Here is a 24,275-nt window from a genome sequence, read left to right on the forward strand (position 1 = left end):
TGTCTGAGAGTTTTTTCTTCATACTATTGTCCATCTTGTTGCTAATATTATGTTATGGAGTTTTTATTTTTTTGGAACGTTCATTGGTTGCTCCGTTTAATCTGCATACAGATTTGGTGTTTAGTAGTTTGTAATAGCTTGATTGTGTCCTGTTTTATAGATTGCACTCATTTTCTTAGTAAATGAGATGTATTTAGCTCCACACTATGTATGTATGTATGTATCAGCCTTAGCTTGGAGTGTTGAAGAATTCGTCTTTTCAAAAGGAGGAACACAAAAAAGGTTCAATTCAAATTTCATAAACTGATAAAATAAGACAGAGGGAATAATAATCTATTATGAAATCTAAGTACAAAACTATTTTTGCAAATAATTCATTTGAAACCAAAACTTTAAAATAAACCATTTTTATTTTAAACGGTATTTATTAAACAAAAATTTAAAATTTGTTCAGAAGATGAGAATTACTACTGAAGAAGTATTATTGGTGGGCCCACATTCAGCGCAAAACGCGTAAATGAGAAGAAGTATTATGTGTGGAATTTGGTGCGTAGGTAGTAGGTAGTATCCAACACTTGTGCCGGGAAGCTTCTGCATGCCTTCTGGGTCGTGGTCAACTAGCGATATGATGGAGTTGCAGCTCAGGGAATTCTAGCAGACGACTGTGAATGGTGGTCTGTGGTATTAATTTGTTTCGATTTGCGTTTTCATTTAGGGTATTTCAATTTTGATTATTCTTCAATTCTACTTAAACTTCATTTTTTTCCAGTGTTCTCCTAATCTTTGAGTTTAGTTTTTATGGATTCCCTGAAATGGATTGGTTTCCAAATCTTAAGAAAAATGAAGAAATTGAAGCCCAAATGTTATGAAAACTGTAAGCTCCAATAACACTTTAAATTGCATCCTAATTGTTAATACCCCTTACTTTAAAACATGTTTTATTGTTTATTAAGATTCATAGTTACTAGTTGTGCGTTGAATCTCAAAAGATCGTTCTTGGTTTCTGTTTGAAGCTGATTCGGAAGAAATTAGTTTTGCGGAGGAGTCTGTGGAGTATGATTTCATCACTATTCAGAATGCAACAAATAACTTCTCCCAGACAAACAAGATAGGAGAAGGAGGTTTTGGTGTTATGTACAAGGTAAATTTAGCATTTACTTTAATATGGTTATTATCGTTTCCTCTGTTTCCGCTTTGGACTAATATTTTTACTGCATTTAATAAGCCGCATTTGTTTCTACCCTGTTTCAGCCAATTTATAGTTCCATGATTTTGTATGTTTAGCATGCTTGAACAATTTTAAAACTTCTTGCTTCCTTCTGTCTTCTTTAAACTCTCTGTATCACATGTTCTACATCATAGCATATAGATATAATACACTTTTGATTTTCTAAAAGTCAATAGTTAATTTTTTTTTTTATCACTAATTCGGGAATAATTTAGGGTACATTTGAAGACGGACGACTAGTTGCTGTAAAGAGGTTGTCTCAAAATTTAAAGGGAGGTTGTCAAGAATTTAAAAATAAGGCCGCTTTAATGGCCAAGTTTCAACACAGGAATTTGGTGAGGCTTCTTGGTTTTAGCTTGGAAGGAAAAGAAGTGCTTCTGGTATATGAATTTGTTCCAAATGGCAGCCTTGACAATTTTTTATTTGGTAATAGATCTCAAACATGTATTTCACTTTGGTTTGAGATTTTGAGGATATACCTTTCTAGTTAAATGTTGACATGCAGATCCTGTAAAACGTGGATGTTTGAATTGGAAGAGACGTTACAAAATAATAGAATGCATTGCCAGAGGGCTTATTTATCTGCACGAAGGTTCTCCTATTCGCATTATTCATCGGAATCTCAATGCTAGTAATGTTCTGCTAGATGAAGATTTAAACCCAAAGATCGTGGACTTTGACATGGCCAAGTTGTTTGCTTTAGACAAAACCCACGACTCTTCAAACATAACCAGGTTAGTATTCTTTACTAAACTAATTGAATTTGCAGTTGGACGATGATTGCATTGCATAATAATTTGGTTAAACTTACTGGAGTAATTAACACATTTATCCACGTCATGTTGCAGCGGATATATAGCACCAGAGTATGAGTTGCAGGGTGAAATTTCTGTTAAAACAGACGTATATAGTTTTGGAGTGTTAGTCTTGGAAATCATAAGCGGACAGAAATTTGTCAGATTTCAAAATGAAGAATATATGAATAACCTTTTAAGCTATGTAAGTATGAATATAAGTATCAACATGCACATGAATAACAAATTTAATTGACATAAATAGCTTTGAGTGTTCTCACAGGCTTGGACACATTGGAAAGGTGAATCTGCTTCAAATGTGATAGATCCAATGCTAAGTGGTATATCAGGATGTCCAGTGCATGAGATAACCAAATGCATCCACATTGCCTTGCTGTGTGTTCAAGAAAATGTTCCAGATAGACCAAAAATGGCTGAAATTCTTCAAATGCTAAGTAACTTATCTATGAGCCTTCCAGTACCTCTAGCCCCAGGGTTTTTTAGGAAAATGCAGAAGAAGAAGACCAAAAGCTATGCGAAGAGTAAGTTCCATGCAGACTTTAACTTGCAACCTAATGATCGAGTAGATTCTCAAAAGATTGTTCTTGGTTTCTATGTGAAGCTGTGGAAGAATCTAGCTCAAGTGTTGAAATTAGTCATGTGGAGTCTCGTCTAAAATATGAATTGATTACCATACAAAATGCAACAAATAACTTCTCTGAAGCAAACGAGTTAGCAGAAGGGGGATTTGGGCTAGTATACAAGGTAAATTTAACATTAACCTTATTACGTACTGTAATTAATGGTTACAATTTAATAAAAATTTAAAATTTCAATAACTACAGTGATATTTATATTAAATCTGGAATAATTCAGGGAAAACTTGAAAATGGAATAGAAGTTGCTGTGAAGAGGCTTTTGAAATATTCATGGCAAACTAATCTTGAATTTAAAAGTGAGGTGGCTTTAAATGCTAGGCTTCAACACAAGAATTTGGTGAGGCTATTTGGTTACTGCCAAGAAGGAAGAGAAAGGATTCTTGTCTATGAATTTTGTCCAAATGGCAACCTTCTAAAATTTTTATTTGGTAAATATTCATTAAACTGGACTTTTAGTTTGGTTTAGGAATTTGAAACCTTATGTTATAAGTTAAATGTTGACATGCAGATCTGGTAAAACGTGGATATTTGGATTGGGGGAGACGCTACAAAATAATAGAAGGCATTGGCAAAGGGCTTGTTTATTTGCACGAAGACTCTCGTCTTCGCATTGTACATCACGATGTCAAAGCTAGTAAAATTTTGCTAGATGTAGATTTGAACCCAAAAATAACAGATTTTTACATTGCCCGGTTGTTTTCTTTGGATGAAACTCACTGTGAAGACAAAGCTTTGGCGGGAACTCTGTAAGTACTCCTTACTAAATATTTAATCTATAGGTGGAATATGATGCATTGCAAAGTAATTTGATTAGTCAACTTATTGGAGTAACATGTTGAAGATAACCATGCTATCGAGTTGCTATATTTGTTGAGGTTTAGTTAATTTTTAGCTTATCTATAATTATAAATATACACTCCTCATGTACACTCTTTATTAGCTCAATATTTCATTTTTAACATAACACGTTTATCTATTTCACATTGCAGTGGATATATGGCACCAGAATATCTATTGTGGCGTGAACTTTCTGTTAAATCAGACGTATATAGTTTTGGAGTGTTAATCTTGGAAATTATAAGTGGACAAAGATGTTTGGATTATAATAGACCCTTGGCAAATTCTGAGGATCATATGGGATACCTTGCAAGTTATGTAAGTATGAATATCAATATTGAGATGCATACAAGTAACAAATTGAATTGTCATCAATAGCATGTGACTATTGCTTTTTCAGGCTTGGACACATTGGAAAAATGGGTGTTCTTCAAATGTGATGGATCCCATGTTAAGACGAATATCAAGTCCAGTGGATGATATAATTAAATGCATCCAAATTGCTTTGCTGTGTGTTCAAGAAAAGGCTGAAGATAGACCAACAATGGGAGAAGTTGTTCAAATGCTAAGTAACTTATCAATGAGCCTTCCAATACCCTCAACTCCTGGATATTTTTGTCGTATCAAAAATTCAGATGATTTAGAGGGTTCAATCTATGAGATGTCAACTAGTGATGATGATGATGATTATGATTATCGCCCCAGATAGCTTCCCAACTGATACCCAACTCATCAATCCAACCACATATTGCGCTTGCTTTGATTTTGGCTTTGTATTGTTTTCCAATTCTGATATTTGTTTTTAGGTAAATCGAATCTTTTGTTCATTTTACTTTCGTACTTAAATACGATTCACTCACATCACATGTCCTTTTTCAATTGGACTAAATAGTCAATTCTTCATTGCCTTTACGCAAAGGGAAATCTTTCATTTTCTGAGATCCTCCTCGCATGTTTCACTAATTTAGAGTTATTATGTATAGTACATTTTCGCTCTCCACTTATAAGAACAGTTGTAATGCAACAATTAGAATGGAATGTGGTGGATTGACTCAATCAGAGTAATATCCCTCATATAAGTTTATGCTTTTAATGCTAATCATTTTGTACATTGTGCTTTTAGAGTTGTACTATATAATTTTTTAAACAAAAATACTCTTACTATACACATGCATCCATCATATATTTTCTTATATTTTTTTAAGGAAAAATGACACCTTTTTCGTGTGGTGTTTACTTATAGCACTTTTTTTTCACTGTGTTGTTTGATGTAATCATTTTACGTCTCTCAATTGTTTCTAAAGTGGTTATTTCTCCACCTCTCTATTAAATTTATTAATCGAACTGATTCATTTGGATCATTGGACTTATCAATTTTTGATTCATCACACTTATTTTTATCCGGTTAAAATTTATTGACAAAGATACTAAAATTGAACAATTTTATAAAACTAATCTATCAATTTCAAACTAAGATTGATAATATCTCCCTACTTTAGCCCCAAAGCGCGTAATATATAGTCAAAAGTAATATGAGAAGGAGTTAATGAGACATCTAATGACTAAAGAGGACGACTTGTCCAAAAAGAAGCATGTGTGAAATTTCCTGCGTAGGTTGGTATTCACATTAACTTCATTTTTGCAGGGCCGAGAAGCTTGGCGAAGGAGTTCTCATCCTGCCAACCCTCTGTTAACGCTGCTCAGCTACATCATTTTCTTTCCATTGTTATCCTAATCTTGAGTTAAGTCTTTTATGGATTCCATCAAACGGATTGGCTTCCAAATCTTAAGAAAAATGAAGAAAAGGAACCCCAAACGTTATGCAAACTGTAAGCTCCAATGCTTCTTTAAATTGCAGCCTAATTGTAAATACGCCTGACTTTATTGTTCATTAAGATTCATATCACTATACGAGTTGCTACTAAGTGTCTGTCAATCTCAAAATATTGTTCTTGGTTTCTATGTGAAGCTGATCTGGAAGAAATTAGTGTTGTGGAGTATGATTTCATTACCCTTCAGAATGCAACAAATAACTTCTCTGAGAAAAACAAGATAGGAGGAGGAGGTTTTGGTGTTGTATACAAGGTAAATTTAACATTTACTTTAGTATTGTTTTACACTGTTTCAGCCTATTTATATATGCTTGAAGAATTTAAAAAGTTCTGAAACTGATTTCTTTGCTTCCTTCTGTCTTCTTTAAACTTTCTGTTTCCCATGTTCTACATCATAGCTTATAGATATCATACAGTTTTGTTTTTCTATAACTCAGTAGTTGATTTCTTTTTAATATTAATTCATCGGGAATAATTTAGGGTACACTTGAAGATGGAGAGCAAGTTGCTGTAAAGAGGTTGTCTAAAAATTTAAGGAAGGGTAATCTAGAATTTAAAAAGGATGTGGCTTTAATGGCCAAGTTTCAACATAGGAATTTGGTGAGGCTTCTTGGTTTTAGCTTGGAAGGAAAAGAAGTGCTTTTGGTATATGAATTCGTTCCCAATGGCAGCCTTGACAATTTTTTATTTGGTAATGGATCTCGAACATGTATTTCACTTTGGTTTGAGATTTTGAGGCCATACCTTTCTAGTTAAATGTTCACATGCAGATCCTGTAAAACATCGATGGTTGGATTGGGGGAGACGATACAAAATAATAGAATGCATTGCCAGAGGGCTTATTTATCTGAATGAAGACTCTTGTCTTCACATTATTCATTACAATCTCAAAGCTAGTAATGTTCTGTTAGATGAAGGTTTAAACCCAAAACTTGCGGACTTTGACATGGCCAGGTTGTTTGTTTTAGACAAAACCCATGACTCTACCAGAAGAATCGTGGGAACCAGGTAAGCACTCCTTACTAAACCAATTCAATTTTTAGTTGGAAGATGATGCATTGCAAAATAATTTGATTGGTCAACTTACTAGCTAGAGTATCACATTTGTCTATTTCACATTGCAGCGGATATATGAGACCAGAGTATGTATTGCACGATGAGATTTCTATTAAACCGAATGTATATGGTTTTGGAGTGCTAGTTTTGGAAATTATAAGCGGAGAGAAGATTGCCAATTTTCAAAATGGAGAATCTATGAATGACCTTCTAGGCTATGTAAGTATGAGTATCAATATCAACATGCATATGTATAAAAACAATTAATTGACATAAATAGCTTGGGAGTGTTGTTGCAGGCTTGGACACATTTGAAAGGTGGGTCTGCTTCAAATGTGATAGATCCGACACTAAGAGCTGTATCAAGTCCACTGCATGAGATAACAAAATGCATCCATATTGCCTTGCTATGTGTTCAAGAAAATGTTGCAGATAGACCAAAAATGGTTGAAGTTCTTCAAATGCTAAGAAACTTATCTATGAGCCTTCCCGTACCCTTAGCCCCTGGACTTTTTATTCATGGCGGCATCAGTTCAGAGGCTTCAAGCAAGTTTACCAAAAATGTGAAGTCAATTAGTGATCAATATCACAGGTATGTAGCATCCAAAGTAATACCAAACTGATCAATGCAATAAGCACATTCTGTAACATTTAGTTTGCAATATATAACTCCAACAATCATCACCATTGTAGTTTCAGTTGCTGCTGGACTTATCGTTATTGCTATTTGCTTTTTAACCGTCTTTAGGAAAATGCAGAAGAAGGCCAAAAGCTATACAAAGAGTAAGTTCTAGGAAGACTTTAAATTGCAACCTACCGAGTAGCTTCTCAAAAGATAATTTTCGGTTTCTATGTGAAGCTGTGGAAGAATCTAGCTTGAGTGCCGATATTAGTCCTATGGAGTCCCATCTGAAATATGAATTGATTACTATACAAAATGCAACAGATAACTTCTCTGAATCAAACAAGTTAGCATATAGAGCATTTGGGGTTCTATACAAGGTAAATCTAACATCAACCTTACTATTGTATTGTAATTAACAGTTACGATTTAATAAAATTTTAAATTTTCAATAACTCAAGATTATTTATATTAATTTTGGAATAATTCAGGGAAAACTTGAAAATGGACTTGAAGTTGTTGTGAAGAGGTTATTCGAAAATTCAATGCAAAATGATCTAGAATTTAAAAATGAAGTGGCCTTAATAGCTAAGCTTCAACACAGAAATTTGGTGAGACTACTTGGTTACTGCCAAGAAGGAAGAGAAAGGATTCTTGTATATGAATTTTTTCCCAATGGCAGCCTTTATGGATTTTTATTTGGTAAATATTTATTAAACTAAACTTTCAGTTTAATTTGATTTAGGAATTTGAAACCATATGCTTTCAGTTAAATGTTGACATGCAGATCCCATAAAATGTGGATATTTAGATTGGGGAAGACGCTACAAAATAATAGAAGGCATTGGCAAAGGGCTTGTTTATCTGCACGAAGACTCTCGCCTTCGCATTATTCATCGCGATATTAAAGCTGGAAACATTCTGCTAGATGCAAATTTGAATCCAAAAATTACTGAGTTTGGCATTGCCTTGTTGTTTGCTTTGGAGGAAACTCACTGTGAAAGCGCAGCTGTGATAGGAACTTTGTAGTACTCCTCACTAAATATTTAATATATGGGTAGAATATGATGCATTGCAAAGTAATTTGATTAGTCAAGTTATTGGAGTAACATGTTGAAGATAACCATGTTATGAAGTTATATATTTGTTGAGATTTAGTTAATTTTTAGCTTATCTATACTATTATAAATATACACTCATGTACACTCTTTTTTAGCTCAATATTTCATTTTTAACATAACACGTTTATCTCTTTCATATTGTAGTGGATATATGGCACCGGAATATGTACACAGGGGTGAAGTTTCTATTAAAACAGACGTATATAGTTTTGGAGTGTTAGTATTGGAAATTATAAATGGACAGAAATGTATCCATGTACAAAATGAAGGAACTATAGATGAATGCCTTTCAAGTTATGTAAGTATAAATAATATCAGTATGGAGATGCATATGAGTAACAAACTGAATTTTCATAAATAGCATGTTATTACAGGCTTGGAAACAATGGATAAATGGGTCTTCTTCAAATCTAATAGATCCAATGTTGAGAGGTGTATCAAGTCCAGTGGATGATATAATTAAATGCATCCAAGTTGCTTTGCTGTGTATTCAAGTAAAGGCTGAAGATAGACCAACAATGAGTGAAGTTGTTCAAATGCTATGTAACTTATCTATGAGTCTTCCAGTACCATTAGCCCCGCCTGGACTTGATGATGATTGCAGCGTCTGTTCAGAGGGTTCAATCAATGAGATGTCAGTTAGTGAAGATGATGAGTATCTCAGATAGATAGATAGCTTCCTAAATCCTAATTAAGTGATACCAAACTCATCAATCCGCCAAAGACCTTATGATCTACTGGCACCAAGCTGCTCTTTTATGTGGGAGGTTGTGGATTCAAGCTTCAGTGGAGGCAGACTAGGCTCTTTATGCTTCAGTAGGTTGAGAAAGTAATTATAAACATATACTACATTGTAACATATTCAGTAGTATTTGAAAAAAAAAAGAAAAGCGCATACTAGTTCTTATTGCAATTGCTTTTGGTTTTGTATTGTTTTAAATTCTGATATTTGTGTGAAAGGTCAATTTACATAGTATTATCCAGCCCCATGATTATTATAATTATTATAGTCACCTGTTATTTATTACGGAGTACTTCATTTACTATTGTCTATCCATGGTAACTTCAATCACACACTCCCATAGCTCATTCAATTATCTCTATCTCTTCCCGCCAAATATTATATAAGAATATGGGTCAAATAGGCAATCGAAGTGCACACGGTAATGTAATTAGGCCACTGTACTGAAAAAACCAACAATTAGGTCTCTAAACTAACCAATTTCAAACAATTCTTTCAATTTCAAGGTTTCCAACGGGTCATCCTCTCAAATTAATTATTTTTTAAAAAATAATTATTAAAAAAAAAAAAAAAACAGACTCCGGCCGGAGACAACTCTTCGTCTCTGGCAGTGGAGACGAAAGGTTTCTTCGTCTCCATGGCTGGAGACGAAGAGTTTCGAAATTTAACCAGTCGTGGTCCTCTTGAAAGGACCATGATTGGTTAAAATTTAATAGTTGAAGGACCATGAGTGGTTAACTTTGGATCACAAATGGTTAAATTTGAAAGTCGAAGGACCACAGATGGTCAATTTGAAAATTTAGGACTAAACATGACAAAATCACTATACTCGGAAGACCTGGAATGATATTAACTCTAAAAACATATCATTAAAAAGCTCTAAATGAGATATTATAAATAACACCCATATTAATTTTTTTTTAATTAACCCTACAATTACATTAAGTAATAATTGCTTGTTCATTATATTAAGTTACTACTACATATTGATTAAGTCATTACTATATATTCATTAATGTAAATTTATTAAGTCACTCCAAGGTCTATAACATTTTTCATCCCCTTTTTTCAAAAAGGTTGAACCCCAACCCTTAATTTACTACATGTATTCTCCTAAATATTGCGTTTTTTATTTGGTAAGGATTATTCAAATTTGCGGACAAAAATACATTAATGAATATATAGTAATGACTTATAAATTATAAGGTTAAAAAACAACTGAATAAATTATAAAAATATTACATTTAACATTATCTTTTTATTAAACATTATTTTTTTTTTATGTATGATTAAGAAAAACAAACAATCAAAACATAATATCATAATAAATTAATAATTATAAATATGTTCCAACACTGTTGAGAGATTATACTAGTTTTTTAATCAATTAATTAGTGTAAAAAGTAAGAATATTGCGTATTACTCTTATAACTATTGATTTTTTAAAACTTATGTGGAATGGCTATGTGACAGGTGTTCAGAGTCCATTTTCCGCGTGGTTACACGTCGAACGGTCGAAGGCATTAGTTAGGCAAATACGAGGTATGACCGTTTTGTTTGAATATTCAGCGCAGACAACATAGACAGGCGTAATTAACTAATTAATGATATGATTGCAATGACTAAATGTTTTTTTGCGTGGAATAACTGGCCTAAAGATATAAGATTGGTTTTTTTTTTTAGGTGTACTTAGATTTTTAGTGTCTCTGACAGAATTGTATGCATCTCTTTTGAGTGGGATAGTTGGTCATAGTTTAGAGATTTAAGGCAGCTATATATCTAAAGTCAAAAATCGAATCCCTCATTGACTTTTGGTTAAGAATGGATGAGTCTCTTCCACTTAACACACTCTAGGTTAAAAGTATGAATGGTTAGCTTATGTACTTAGCATGCCTAAACAGATTGAAACTTATACTAACTATAAGATAAGAAGTTTAGTTTCAAGCCTCTGACCTCTTCTTGTAGATCCGTTTTGCAGCTTAAGTTAAGTCATGGATTTGCAGAAATGGGTTGCTTCCCTAATCTTCTTGAGTTTACATCTTTGTTCCATCATCACCATGGCGGCCGACATAGATCCCAATTATGAATACAATGAATGTGGGAAGACAGGGAACTACACACAAAACAGCACATACAGCGACAACCTCAACACACTTTTGTCCTCCCTCTCGAACAACGTGAACGAATATGGATTCTATAACGGTTCCGTTGGGCAAGGGTCAGAGAGGGCTAGCGCTATTGTGCTGTGCAGAGGGGACGTTGAACTGAATATATGTCGTGGGTGTGTTAAGGATAATGCTGAGAGGATCAAACAGTTGTGTCCTAATCAGAGGGAGGCATTCCGGTGGTACAACATCTGCAGTATATATTACTCCCATGAATCCATCCTAGGTTCTTTGAGAACCACTCCGGTAACCGTGCAATATAGCGCCAATACTGTCCAGAATCCTGCGCAGTTTACTCAAGATTTGACAACCCTGGTGGACCGGCTAAGGAGACAAGCGGTTGATGGGGGTCCGGTCCTCAAGTATGCGGCGGATAACAGGACTGGATCAGATCTCCGGACCACATATGCATATGTGCAGTGCACCCCTGACTTATCTGTTAAAAGCTGCAATGATTGCCTAATCAATGCTTTCACTCAATGGTCTGGGTCGGGGGGTAATGACCGGATAGGGGCAAGAGTACTATGTCCCAGCTGCTTTTTTCGCTATGAAATTAGCCCCTTCTTTGGCAACACCCTGATAAAGAAACCTCCTTCAACACCATCTCCACCTCCACCAGATTCAGGTGATCTGACATGAAAATTCTGGAAATCTGGACAACCTAACCAAGTTGGTCAGCCTATTTAATTAGTAGCAGAAGGTTACAAGTTCGTCATCTAACGAGAACAGTAATTATTGTCTTTCTTGGTTTGAATCGGTCAACTATGGACAATCTAGACTCTTTGTGATCCTTTGCGGGCTAAGGTCACAAGGCGGGTGTACACCCCCAGTAGTGGCTATGGTTTCCTTGTCACCTAAACAAAATTATGAGGATAATGTTTTGTCTCTCCCTCTACCTCAATCGGAAAACTTCTAACTAACAGATCATCAAATGTTTCATTTTTGTAGGGAATGATGATGGTAATAATGCCCCAAAAGTCATCGTTATTGTTGTTTCAATTGTGGTGGGGCTACTTATTGTGCTTGCTATTTGCATTTTTATCATCATAAGACGAAGGAAGAAAAGAAAGGACAAAAACTATGGGGAGAGTAAGTTCCAAGAACACTAGTTTAGTTGCAACATAATTGTTTATATATATGCCGAGGCTCATATCTCTAAAGATTGTTCTTGGTTTTTATGTGAAGCAGTAGAAGGAAGTAGCAGTGTAGATGAAATTAGTGTAGTAGAGTCTTTGCAATATGACTTTACTACCATAAAAAATGCAACAGATAACTTTTCGGAAGAAAATAAAATAGGAGAAGGAGGTTTCGGTGCTGTATACAAGGTAAATCTAACATTAACTCTTTCATTAACATTTACGGTACGATTTAATATAATTTTGCTTTACTATAATTTAATATATTTTTTAAAATTTAATTTTGGAATCATTCAGGGTAAACTTCAAAATGGACTTGAAGTTGCTGTGAAGAGATTGTCCGAGAATTCAAGGCAAGGAAATCTTGAATTTAAAAACGAGGTAGCTTTAGTGGCCAAGCTGCAACATAGGAATTTGGTGAGACTACTTGGTTTTTGCTTAGAAGGAAAAGAAATGCTTTTGGTATATGAGTTTGTTCCCAATGGCGGTCTTGACAACATTTTATTTGGTAAATATTTCTTAAATTTTTAATTTGGTATATATAGGAATTTGAAACTGTATTTTTTAGTCAAGTGTTGACATGCAGATCCTACAAAACGTGGATATTTGGATTGGGGAAGACGCTACAAAATCATAGAAAGCATTGCTAGAGGACTCGTTTATTTGCATGAAGACTCTCGTCTTCGCATTATTCATCGTGACCTCAAAGCTAGTAACATTCTACTAGATGCAGATTTGAATCCAAAAATTGCAGACTTTGGCATGGCTAGATTGTTTACTTTAGATGAAACTCAAGGCTCTACAAGCAGAATTGTCGGAACCTAGTAAGTTGTCTATACTAAACTAACTTTTAAGATGCATTGCAAAGTAATTAATTTGATTCCTCAACTTCATATGACAGTGGTTATATGGCACCAGAGTATGCATGGCATGGTCTTTTTTCTGTTAGATCAGATGTATATAGTTTTGGAGTGTTAGTCCTAGAAATTATAAACGGACAGAAGAATACCAGCTTTCATAACGAAGAATCTATAAGAGACCTTCTAAGTTATGTAAGTATGAATATGAGTACCACAGTATCTACAATATGCATGTGGGTAACAAATAAATATATATATATATATATATATATATATATATATATATAATTGACATAAATATATAACTTGTGAGTATTCTTCAGGCTTGGACACATTGGAAACGTGGATCAGCTTCAAGTGTGATAGATCAGATGTTGACAGGTACATCAAGCCCAGTGCATGAAATAACAAAATGCATCCACATTGCTTTGCTGTGTGTTCAAGAAAATGTTACAGATAGACCAACAATGGCTGAAGTTCTTCAAATGTTAAGTAACCTGTCGATGAGCCTTCCAGTGCCCTCGGCCCCTGGGTTTTTTATTCATGGTGGCACCGCAACTTCAGAGTCTACAACCCAGAATTCCAAAAATGAGATGTCAATTAGTGTGCAGTATCCCAGATAGATAGCATCCAATTCAGATCGAGCTAGCAACAATGGCTGCAATTCTCATGCTTGTAATCCATCTTCATCTCAGTCTTCTGGTGCCATCTAAAGGCCTACTAGCGGCCAGAAATTTATATTAGAGGCCTGTAAATATAGGAAGTAAGAAAGAGAAAGTATTTAATTTGATCAAATAAATAGAATCTGTAATTTTTATTGCTTGTAGTATATCATTCACTCACACGGTGTGTCTTCTTTTCTATGGAATGAAACATGACATTTTCCTATATTATAGGCACAAGGATGATCTTTTAATGCAATGATACTTATAATTCTTTGTAAGAGGTGTTACAGGTAATATGTGTAATATTTTCAATAGATTCATTGAAAAATATTATATTTTAATTAAAAAATTTAATAAATTTATTGTCTGGTATATGTCTAATATAAAAAAGAATGGAGTGACAATATCTTGCCAAGAAATTTCATTATGTTTTTTTTTCTTTATATTCCATAATATAATCCATAATCAGTCATGGTACACTATTTATGATAAGGAAGTTTACCTAATTAGTGTCTCATAGTACATCTGTCTTAACACTATTTATTTATTTTGAAATAAAAAAATTTATTTTTGATTTTTATAAGTTTGAACTTAACCGTAAAGAACTCTTATGTTTATGCTTTGAAAATGAGTTAAAAAGGTAAAGTAAAGGATGTGTCTCAACTAAGTTACTTGTTTCCAAATTCTTCTACTAAAAGAATATAAATTACTCATAGTTGACTGATTCAAAATTAAAATGTCAGTAGAATGTTAGGTAAAACTTGTAATTTTATTATTATTAAATTAACATTACTGATAAACTTGATTGGAGTTATATTACATATTACTTTATATATTTAAAAGAATTAGTGGTTTTGACACATTTATAAAAAGAAAATCGTAATAAAAGAGGGTCTAGTAATTTTCAATATCCCAATCCAAAAACAGGGACCATCTTTGACATCAAAGAGCTACTGACAACTGATCTTTCTTCATAGCATCACTGCGCGCGTCAACATGAAATACCCACAGAATTTCCTGTTTAGGTTAGTATTTGACATTTACACCATTTTCCCACAATCTCGTGGTCGTGGAGGAAGGGCATATATGGTGGATGAGTTGGCGACAAAGTTGGGCGAGGCGGCTTTGAGCTTGACTCTGTAAATGGTGCGCCTGTCCGTGCCGCCAGAACACTGTAGCTGCAGCATGTTCTTTCCCTGGTATTAATTATTTTCCCTTTCCACTTTTAGGTTTACAGCTTTTCACAATATTATAATTATTACTTCCTACATATATTATATGTGTTTCTGTGAATTTTCAATTTTCCCCTACTTTTGACGAGTTCATCAGTACCCAAGATGTTAGTAATAAAAGAAATTTGTATTCAGGATCCACTAGTTCTATTTACTTTGCAAATCTCATAAACTTGGGAAATATGTTGAATTGGGCTCTATGTTATGTCTAATTTGTAAAGTTTGCATCTTTTACCTACCATTGTGATACTTTCAGGCTCTTTTTCACTAGATTTATTTTTAATATTTTTTTTTCTTTATATCTGTTCAGCTGCAATCTTGGGCTTGAGAGTAAGTCATGGATTGCTTTCCATATCTTCTTGAGTTTAAATCTTTTTTCCATCACCATAGCGGATATAGGCCCTAATCATGAATACCATGAATGTGGAACCAGAGGGAGGTACACTCAAGACAGCACATACAGCAAGAACCTTGACACTCTCTTGTCATCTCTCTCAAAAAATGTAAATGAATATGGATTCTATAAGGGTTCTGTTGGGCAAGACTCAGAGAGGGCTAGCGCTATTGTGCTATGCCGAGGGGATGTTGAACTGAATGTATGTCGTAGCTGCATTAGTGATAATGCTCGGAGGATTAAACAGCGCTGTCCTAATCAGAAGGAGGCATTCCGATGGTACAATATCTGCAGTATATATTACTCCGATGAATCCATCACAGGTTCCTTGAGAACCACTCCTAAAGTTGTACAATATAGTAACATCAGTTATCCGTATCCTGCTCGGTTTAGTGAAGATTTGAAAAACATGGTAGACCGCCTAAGAAGACAAGCGGCTGATGGTGGTCCATTCCTCAAGTATGCGGCTAATAGTACAGCTGGACCAGCCCTCCAGACCATATATGCATATGTGCAGTGCACCCCTGACTTATCCCATCAAGATTGCAGTGACTGTCTAAGCACTACTTTCACTCTATGGTGTAAATCAAATGGTAATGGCAAGATAGGGGCGAGAGTACTATGTCCTAGCTGCTTTTTTCACTATGAGAATAGCAGTTTCTTCGGTGCCACACTGATAAAAGCGCCCCCCTCTCCATCACCTCCATCGCATCGAATAGCTATTGTTATTGTAGTTTCAACTGCCATGGGTCTTATCATGATTACTATTTGCATTTTTCTAATGCAGAAAAGGAAAGCCAAAAGCTATGCAGCAAGTAAGTTCCAATGACTTTAAACAGCAACCTAAATGTCAATATGCTTGACGTTAATGTTTATTAAGACTCATATCACTATATGAGCAGTGATTCATTGTATACCAACTAATGAGTTGAATCTCTAAATATCGTTCTTGGTTTCTATTTGAAGCTGTGGAAGAATCTAGCTCGGGTGATGAAATTAGTCCTGTAGACTCTCACCTGAAATATGAATTGATTACCATACAAACTGCAACTGATAACTTCTCTAAAGCAAACAAGTTAGGAGAAGGACGTTTTGGTGCTCTATACAAGGTAAACCTAGCATTAACCTTCTACGTATGTTTAATTAAATTTTATTTTTCTATATAACTCAATATTGTTTATATTAATTCGGGAATAATTCAGGGTAAACTTGAAAACAGACAGTTAGTTGCTGCGAAGAGGTTGTCCGAAAATTCAAGGCAAGTTAATCTAGAATTTAAAAACGAGATAGCTTTAATTGCTAGGCTTCAACACAGGAATTTGGTGAGGCTGCATGGTTACTGCCAGGAAGGAAGGACAAAGATTCTTGTCTATGAATTTGTTCCCAATGGTGGCCTTGACAGCATTTTATTTGGTAATAGTTCTCAAGCATGTCTTCCACTTTGGTTTGGGAATTTGAAACAATATCTTTTAAGTTCAATGTTGACATGCAGATCCTGTAAAACGTGGATGTTTGGATTGGGGGAGACGCTACAAAATCATAGAGAGCATTGCCAGGGGGCTTGTTTATTTGCATGAAGGCTCTCATCATCGCATTATCCATTGCAATCTCAAAGCTAGTAACATTCTGCTAGATGTGGATTTGAACCCAAAAATTGCAGACTTTGGCATGGCCAGGTTGTTTGCTTTAGACGAAACCCATGGCTCTACAAACTTAATCATGGGAACCTAGTAAGTACTCCTTACTAAGCTAATTTAATTTATTGGTGGAAGATGATATGTAGCACAAAGTAATTTGATTAGTCTATCCACCTCACATTGCAGTGGATATATATCACCAGAGTATGCATTGTGTGGCCAATTTTCTGTTAAATCAGATGTATACAGTTTTGGAGTGTTAGTCTTGGAAATTATAAGCGGTCAGAAAAGTAGCAATTTTCAAAATGGAGAATCTATAGAAGACCTTCTAAGCTATGTAAGTATGAATGTCAGTATCAACATGCACAAGTAACAAATTTAATTTACAATAAAAGCTTGTTGGTGTTCTTACAGGCTTGGACACATTTTAAAAGTGGTGCTGCTTCAAATGTGATAGATCCGATGTTGAGAGCTGTATCAAGTCCAGTTCATGAGATAACAAAATGCATCCACATTGCCTTGCTGTGTGTTCAAGAAAGTGTTGTAGATAGACCAACAATGGTTGAAGTTCTTCAAATGCTAAGCAACTTATCTATGAGCCTTCCAGTACCTTTAGCCCCTGGGTTTTTTATTCATGGCAACGTAAATATAGAGGCTTCAAGCCAGTTTACAAAAAGTGAGATGTCAAATAGTAGTGATCAATATCCCAGGTAACATCATGTGCTTGCTCATTGCTTCTGTTCTCTGTTTTATATTGTTTTTAAATTCTAATACTTGTCTGAGAGTTCATGCTTCAGCATACTATTGTCCATCTTGCTACTAATATGTTGTGGACTGTGGAGTACTTTTTTCAACTGGATAATGGTCAAATAAATCTTTGAACTTGGTCGTATAGTGCAATTGAGTGCCCTAACTCAAAAAACTTCAAAGAAACACTTGAAACTGGCAATTATGTCATTTAGCTAGTTGCTAATTGGTAGCTACTGATATAGTGATACGACATCTATATGGCCTTTCTTTTTCCCCAATTTGCTGTTTTGCCAGTGTAAGACAAATCAACAGAAAATTTGGAAAACCTTTTAAAAATGTACCCATAGAAGTCAAATCAGCTGTTGCTAACTGGCTAAATGACCTAATTGTAAGTTATTATGGTTTCAGTGCTTTTTGGAATCTTTTTTTTTTTTTTTTTTTTGGGTGTTGGAGGATTTCTTTGACCTTGTCATTTTTTTAAAGAGTTCATTGGCTGCTCCTTCTAATTTGCATATTATTTTTAGTGTCTAGTAGTTTGTAATAAAACCTCAACATTATAGCTTCAATTGCTGTGGGACTTATCAGTTATCATGAATTCATGATTGCTATTTTTATTTTTTTCATTTTAAGGAACATGCAGAAGAGGAAAGCCAATAGTTATGCGAAGATTAGTGCTCTGGAGTCTCTTAAATATGATTTCAAAACCATACAAAATGGAACAGATAACTTCTCAGAGGCAAACATGGTAGGAATAGGAATTTTGGGTCCTGTATACAAGGTAAATCTAACATTAACCTTAATATGGTCGGTAGCATTTGCAATTTGAATCAAATTTATTTTTCTGACTCAATAACTGTTTTATTTTTTTATATTTATTTGAGAATAATTCAGTGTAAACTTGAAAACGGACTGGAAGTTGTTGCAAAGAGGTGTTCTGAAAATTCATGGCTAGGTAGGCAAGAATTTAAAAATGAGGTGTCTTTATTAGCCAAGCTTCAACACAGAAACTTTGTGAGGCTGCTTGGTTTCTGCCAGGAAGGAAAAGAAATGCTTCTTGTCTATGAATTTGTTCGCAATGGTGCCCTTGACCAATTTTTATTTGGTAAATATTTATTAATCTGTTCTTTGAATTTGGTTAAGGAATTTGAAACCGTATCTTTTCAAGTTAAAATGTTGACTTGCAGATCCTATAAAACGTGGATATTTGGATTGGGGGAGACGCTACCAAATTATAGAAAGCATTGCTAGAGGGCTCGTTTATTTGCATGAAGACTCTAATCTTCGCATTATCCATCGCAATCTCACAGTTAGTAATGTTCTGCTCGATGCAGATTTGAATCCAAAAATTTCAAACTTTAGCCTGGCCTGGTTGTTCACTTCTGACAAAACCCACGGCTCTACAGACCAAATTGTGGGAACCTAGTAAGTACTCCTTAATTACTAAAGTAATTTAATTAGTCAAGTTATTGGAGTAACATGTTGAAGATAACCATGTTATCAAGTTACTATATTTGTTGAGATTTAGTTGATTTCTAGCATATCTATAAGATCATAAATATAGTCTCCTCTTCTATGCTTTCTATTATATTAGTATTAGAATTTGCCTAGTTTTACATTAATTCCCCTTTTCCTGCTATTTATGGCGTAACACGTGTGACCACATCACGTTGCAGCGAATATATGGCACCGGAATATTCATGGCATGGCCAATTTTCTGTTAGATCAGACGTATATAGTTTTGGGGTGTTATCTCTGGAAATTATAAGTGGACAGAAACATAGCTATTTTCAAAATGAAGAATCTATAAGATACCTTCCGAGCTATGTAAGTATGAATATCAGTATCCCATGCATTTGAGTAACAAATTTAATAATCATAAACTCATAATAGCATGTGAGTGTTGTTGCAGGCTTGGACACATTGGAAAAACGGGTCTTCTTTAAATGTGATAGATCCAATGTTGAGAGGTGTATCAAGTCCTGTGCCTGATATAATTAAATGCATCCAAGTCGCGTTGTTGTGTGTTCAAGAAAAGGTTGAAAATAGACCAACAATGGGTGAAGTTGTTCAAATGCTAAGTAACTTGTCTACGAGCCTCCCCGTACCCTCAGCCCCTCCGTTTGTCACTCCTAGCCGCGTAAGTTCAGATGGTTCAATCAATGAGATGTCAATTAGTGATGATGAGTATCCCAGATAGCTTTCAAAGTGATACAAACTGATCAATGGATGCACATTCTTGGTAACTCAGATGTATTTAGCTTCACAGCATTCGTCATGGAAACCATAAATATGCTGAAGAGTACATATATACAAGAGCTTCTAAGTATGAATATGTGTAATACATTAGTGGCTTCAAATGTAATAGATTTCATGTTTGAGGAGTAGATAAGTGCAGTGCAGGAAATAATGAAATGCATACACATGGTTTTGTAGTGTGATCAAGATTAGTTGACATTTGTATTTTTACCTAAAAAATAATTAGATTTTAAATACTTTTCATATGTTATAAATTTTAAAATTGTTAAATTTGAATAAGTGTTTTAGTTTTTCAACAAATAATAAAGAATTTTTAAAAACACTAGCCAACTATTATGTAGTATAATTACAGTTTTGTTATCATTTCAAATAATTAACCGTAAGATCGAAGATAACGTGAGTTTTGATTTTATTTTTGAACTGAACAAGTTAGAAAAAAGTATATAGATTTTATTTTTGAACTGACCAAGTTAGAAAAAGTATATAACAGGAAAAAAAGAAAATTCTAATTAAAAATTGTCAATATCCCATTGATTACCGTTTTTTTTTTTTTTTTCCAACAACAGGGTACAGCCACCATGTTTGAAAACAGGAGTAAAGCGATAGTAAATACTGTAGATTTCTTCTCCAAGGAAGACAAGTTCAACAAGAAATATCGTTTGAATTTCGTCTGATTTCTCCTCGAGCTCCTGGAGAAAGGAAGCTTCTGGGACATGGTCGGTTAGCGGCGAAATTCGGAGAGCCGCCTTTGAGTCCTCCCAATTCCCAAACGTCTGTAAATGCTGCTCTGCTTGTGCGCCTGCGAGAACACTATAGCTACAGTATTTTCTTTCCCCGGTATTAATTTGTTTTGCTTTTTCATTTTGTATACTGCAAGTTAATTGCTTTTTCACTTAATAACAAGACTGCACAATTATTTTCCCTTTTCCAGTTGCTTAACAATTCATCTTACGCTTAAGATTTAGTTAATGAGTTTCGAGTTGGAGGTTTTGACATTATTATTATTGGTTTACTATAATTATTACTTCCTACATATATTATATATTATATACACTTCTGTGAAATTTTACCTATTTTTAAGGATTTCGTCTGTAATCAAGATGTTAGTAAGAATTTCAGCTAACTTTATTCTGTTTGCCCATTCTAAACTTTAATCAATTTAATATGTATTTGTGAATTGTGATCCAAACCAAGCACCTAATCAGATCACAAAAAAAGTTACACTGATAAGAGTTTTACTGACCAAAAATAGTTGAAATTATTACAATGTTAATTGAGAACTATATTGTTAAATTGTCAGTCTGAAAAATAACATAAGAGTTCAATTAATATTTTTGTCTTACAAATTTCTCATTGTGGTCCAAATGGTCATTAGACATGTCAAGGCTGGATATGTCTTGTGTATTGGTCTAATGACTTTGTCCAGTTGGCATGCTTGAAACTTATACTAGGTACTATGTAGTTTGGTTTTAAGCCTGTGACCATTTATTGCATTCTTATTTTCATTAGTTTTTTTCCTTATCTGTTCTGCAGCAATCCTGGGCATGAGTAAGCTGTAAGCCATGGATTTCCAGAAATGGATTGTTTTCCTAATATTGAATTTACATCTTTGTGTCATTGCCAAACGGATAAATGAACCTCCTTCGACTCCAATGCCTCCGCCACCAGGTGAACTTTTCTACAAGGTCTTAAATGCTTACATGATGTTGAGATTAAAATTTAGGGAATAAGTTTTGTGTCTCCTTCTAGCTCTTATTCACTTCATTTGGAAAACTTCTAACATATCAATACTATATTTCTTTTCTGCAAATTATCCAAAGATTTTATTTTTGTAGGGAAGGATGGTAATAAAACCTCAACAGTCAGCATTATTGTAGTTTCAATTGCCATGGGTCTTATCTTGATTGCAATTTGCATTTTTATCATCTTTAGAAAAATGCAGAAAAGGAAGGCCAAAAGTTATGCAGATTGTAAGTTCCAATAGGACTTTCATATGCGATCTAATTGTTAATACGCTTGACTTTAATGTTTATTAAGGCTCATATCACTATATGAGCTGTGATTAATTGTGTGCCAACTAATGAGTTGAATCTCAACAGATCTTTCTTGGATTGTTAGTGGACAGATGGACACAACTAGCTCTATTGATGACATTAGTTCTGTGAAATTTGATTTCACTACCATACAAAAAGCAACAAGTAACTTCTTGGAAGCAAACATGGTAGGAAGAGGACATTTTGGTGCTGTATACAAGGTAAATATTCTAGCATTAACTGTAATTTGGTTACTAACATGATGCCAATTGCCAAATGAGATCCTAGAGACGCATGGGTTTCCTCACATTTCCTCTGTTTTTGCAAATGCATGCATGGAATAACTTTTGTCTGCAACTCTCAGAATGGATTCTTCAATTTCCCAAGAAGCCGTCAATTTATGGCATTTAATAAACTACATCCGTTTCTACCCTGTTTGAGCCTATTTATAGTGCAATTTTGTATGTTGTAGCATACTTGAAGAATTAAAAAAACTATTGGAACAGATTTCTTTGCTTCTGTTTGTCTTCTTTAAATTTTCAGTTTCCCTTGTTCTTTTCCATAACTCAATAATTTGTTTCTTTTTAATATTAATTCGGGATAATTTAGGGAAGACTTGAAAACGGAGTGGAAGTTGCTGTTAAGAGGTTGTCCGAAAATTTAAAGGAAGGTAATCTAGAATTTAAGACTACGGTGGCTTTAATGGCCAAGCTTCAACACAGGAATTTGGTGAGGCTGCTTGATTTCAGCTTGGAAGGAAAAGAAATGCTTTTGGTATACGAATTTGTTCACAATGGCGGCCTTGACAACATTTTGTTCGGTAATAGATCAAATCTCAAAATGTCTTTCACTTTGGTTTGGAATTTGAGACCATATCTTTTTGTTAAATGTTGATATGCAGATCCTGTAAAACGTGGATGTTTGGATTGGGGAAGACGCTTCAAAATCATAGAAAGCATTGCAAGAGGGCTTATTTATCTGCACGAAGGCTCTCATCTTCGTATTATTCATTGCAATCTCAAAGCTAGTAACATTCTGCTAGATGCAGATATGAACCCGAAAATTGCAGATTTTTACATGGCCAGATTGTTTGCTTTAGACAAAACCCACGGCTCTGCAAACAGAATCATGGGAACCGAGTAAGTACTTCTTGCTAAACTAATTTAATTTACAGTTGCTAGATGATGTATTGCCGAGTAATTTGATTAGTCAACTTACCGAGTTACTGGAGTAATATATTTATCCACTTCACATTGCAGTGGATATATGGCACCAGAGTATGCATTGTATGGCAAATTTTCTGTTAAGTCAGACGTATATAGTTTTGGGGTGTTAGTCCTGGAAATTATAAGCGGGCAAAAACATACCAGTTTTCAAAATGGAGAATCTATAAAAGACCTTATAAGCTATGTAAGTATGAATTATGCACATGAGTAACAAATTTAATTTACATAAAAAGCTTGTGGGTGTTCTTACAGGCTTGGGCACATTGGAAAAGTGGGGCTGCTTCAAATGTGATAGATCTGATGCTGCTGAGAGGTGCATCAAGTCCTGTGCATGAGATAACAAAATGCATCCATGTTGCCTTGCTGTGTGTTCAAGAAAGTATTGTAGATAGACCAACAATGGTTGAAGTTCTTCAAATGCTAAGTAACTTATCTATGAGCCTTCCAGTACCCTTAGCCCCAGGATTTTTTATTCATGGCAACGTCAACTCTGAGGCTTCAAGCCGGTTTACAAAAAATGAGATGTCAAATAGTGATAAATATCCCGGGTAACATCCTGTGCTTGCTCATTGCTATCGTTCTCATTTTTATATTGTTTTTGAATTCTAATATTTGTCTGAGAGTTCATTCTTCAATTGCCATAGTACGTATTATGATTGCTATTTTCATTTTTATCATCTTAAGGAAAATGCAGAAGCAGAAGGTTGCTGTGGAGTCTCTTAATTATGATTTCAATACCATACAAAATGCAACAGATAACTTCTCAGAGGCAAACAAAGTAGGATCAGGAATTTTGGGTCCTGTATACAAGGTAAGCCTAGCATTAACCTTAATACGGTCGCTGACATTTACAATGAATCAAATTAATTTTTCTATGACTCAGTAAGTATTTTATCTTTTATATTTATTTGGGAATAATTCAGGGTAAACTTGAAAACGGACAAGAAGTTGCTGTAAAGAGGTTTTTTGAAACTTCATGGCTAGGTATGCAAGAATTTAAAAATGAGGTGGCTTTATTAGCCAAGCTTCA

General features: G+C 34.5%; 2 protein-coding genes and 3 long non-coding RNA genes across 5 annotated transcripts in view; all 5 read left to right on the forward strand.

Annotated features, from left to right (window-relative positions):
- LOC109167071 overlaps nt 1-24,275 on the forward strand; it is a 39,369-nt gene that overhangs the window by 13,808 nt on the left and 1,286 nt on the right. Inside the window, exons 12-28 of the mRNA XM_019315974.1 lie at nt 1,734-1,962; nt 2,077-2,227; nt 2,306-2,564; nt 2,645-2,787; nt 2,899-3,109; nt 3,190-3,427; nt 3,671-3,778; nt 6,583-6,625; nt 6,706-6,998; nt 7,116-7,189; nt 16,310-16,452; nt 16,546-16,756; nt 16,836-17,073; nt 17,167-17,317; nt 17,395-17,690; nt 18,361-18,508; nt 18,622-18,832. Coding sequence (XP_019171519.1) covers nt 1,734-1,962; nt 2,077-2,227; nt 2,306-2,564; nt 2,645-2,787; nt 2,899-3,109; nt 3,190-3,427; nt 3,671-3,778; nt 6,583-6,625; nt 6,706-6,998; nt 7,116-7,189; nt 16,310-16,452; nt 16,546-16,756; nt 16,836-17,073; nt 17,167-17,317; nt 17,395-17,690; nt 18,361-18,508; nt 18,622-18,832 — 3,147 coding nt within the window. The remainder of the gene's footprint in view (nt 1-1,733; nt 1,963-2,076; nt 2,228-2,305; nt 2,565-2,644; nt 2,788-2,898; nt 3,110-3,189; nt 3,428-3,670; nt 3,779-6,582; nt 6,626-6,705; nt 6,999-7,115; nt 7,190-16,309; nt 16,453-16,545; nt 16,757-16,835; nt 17,074-17,166; nt 17,318-17,394; nt 17,691-18,360; nt 18,509-18,621; nt 18,833-24,275) is intronic.
- On the forward strand, nt 562-1,416 carry LOC109167096. The gene is made up of 3 exons (XR_002051784.1): nt 562-681; nt 770-874; nt 1,014-1,416. It is a non-coding gene; the product is annotated as an uncharacterized LOC109167096 (long non-coding RNA).
- Nucleotides 5,231-6,128, forward strand: LOC109167099. The gene is made up of 4 exons (XR_002051786.1): nt 5,231-5,347; nt 5,488-5,603; nt 5,944-6,041; nt 6,103-6,128. It is a non-coding gene; the product is annotated as an uncharacterized LOC109167099 (long non-coding RNA).
- Nucleotides 10,907-11,750, forward strand: LOC109167091 (cysteine-rich receptor-like protein kinase 10). The gene has a single exon (XM_019316005.1). It carries the CDS (start codon nt 10,949-10,951, stop codon nt 11,693-11,695), a length of 747 nt encoding a protein of 248 aa, XP_019171550.1. The 5' UTR covers nt 10,907-10,948; the 3' UTR covers nt 11,696-11,750.
- LOC109167097 lies at nt 20,553-21,912 on the forward strand. The gene is made up of 3 exons (XR_002051785.1): nt 20,553-20,823; nt 21,520-21,654; nt 21,822-21,912. It is a non-coding gene; the product is annotated as an uncharacterized LOC109167097 (long non-coding RNA).

This window comes from Ipomoea nil, unplaced genomic scaffold (genome assembly GCF_001879475.1).
Source record: "Ipomoea nil cultivar Tokyo-kokei standard unplaced genomic scaffold, Asagao_1.1 scaffold3147, whole genome shotgun sequence".
NCBI classification, from domain to species: Eukaryota; Viridiplantae; Streptophyta; class Magnoliopsida; order Solanales; family Convolvulaceae; genus Ipomoea; species Ipomoea nil.

Excerpts from the sequence above, each read along its gene's own strand:
- LOC109167091 (XM_019316005.1), top strand. The coding sequence starts at position 10,949 with ATGGCGGCCGACATAGATCCCAATTATGAATACAATGAATGTGGGAAG.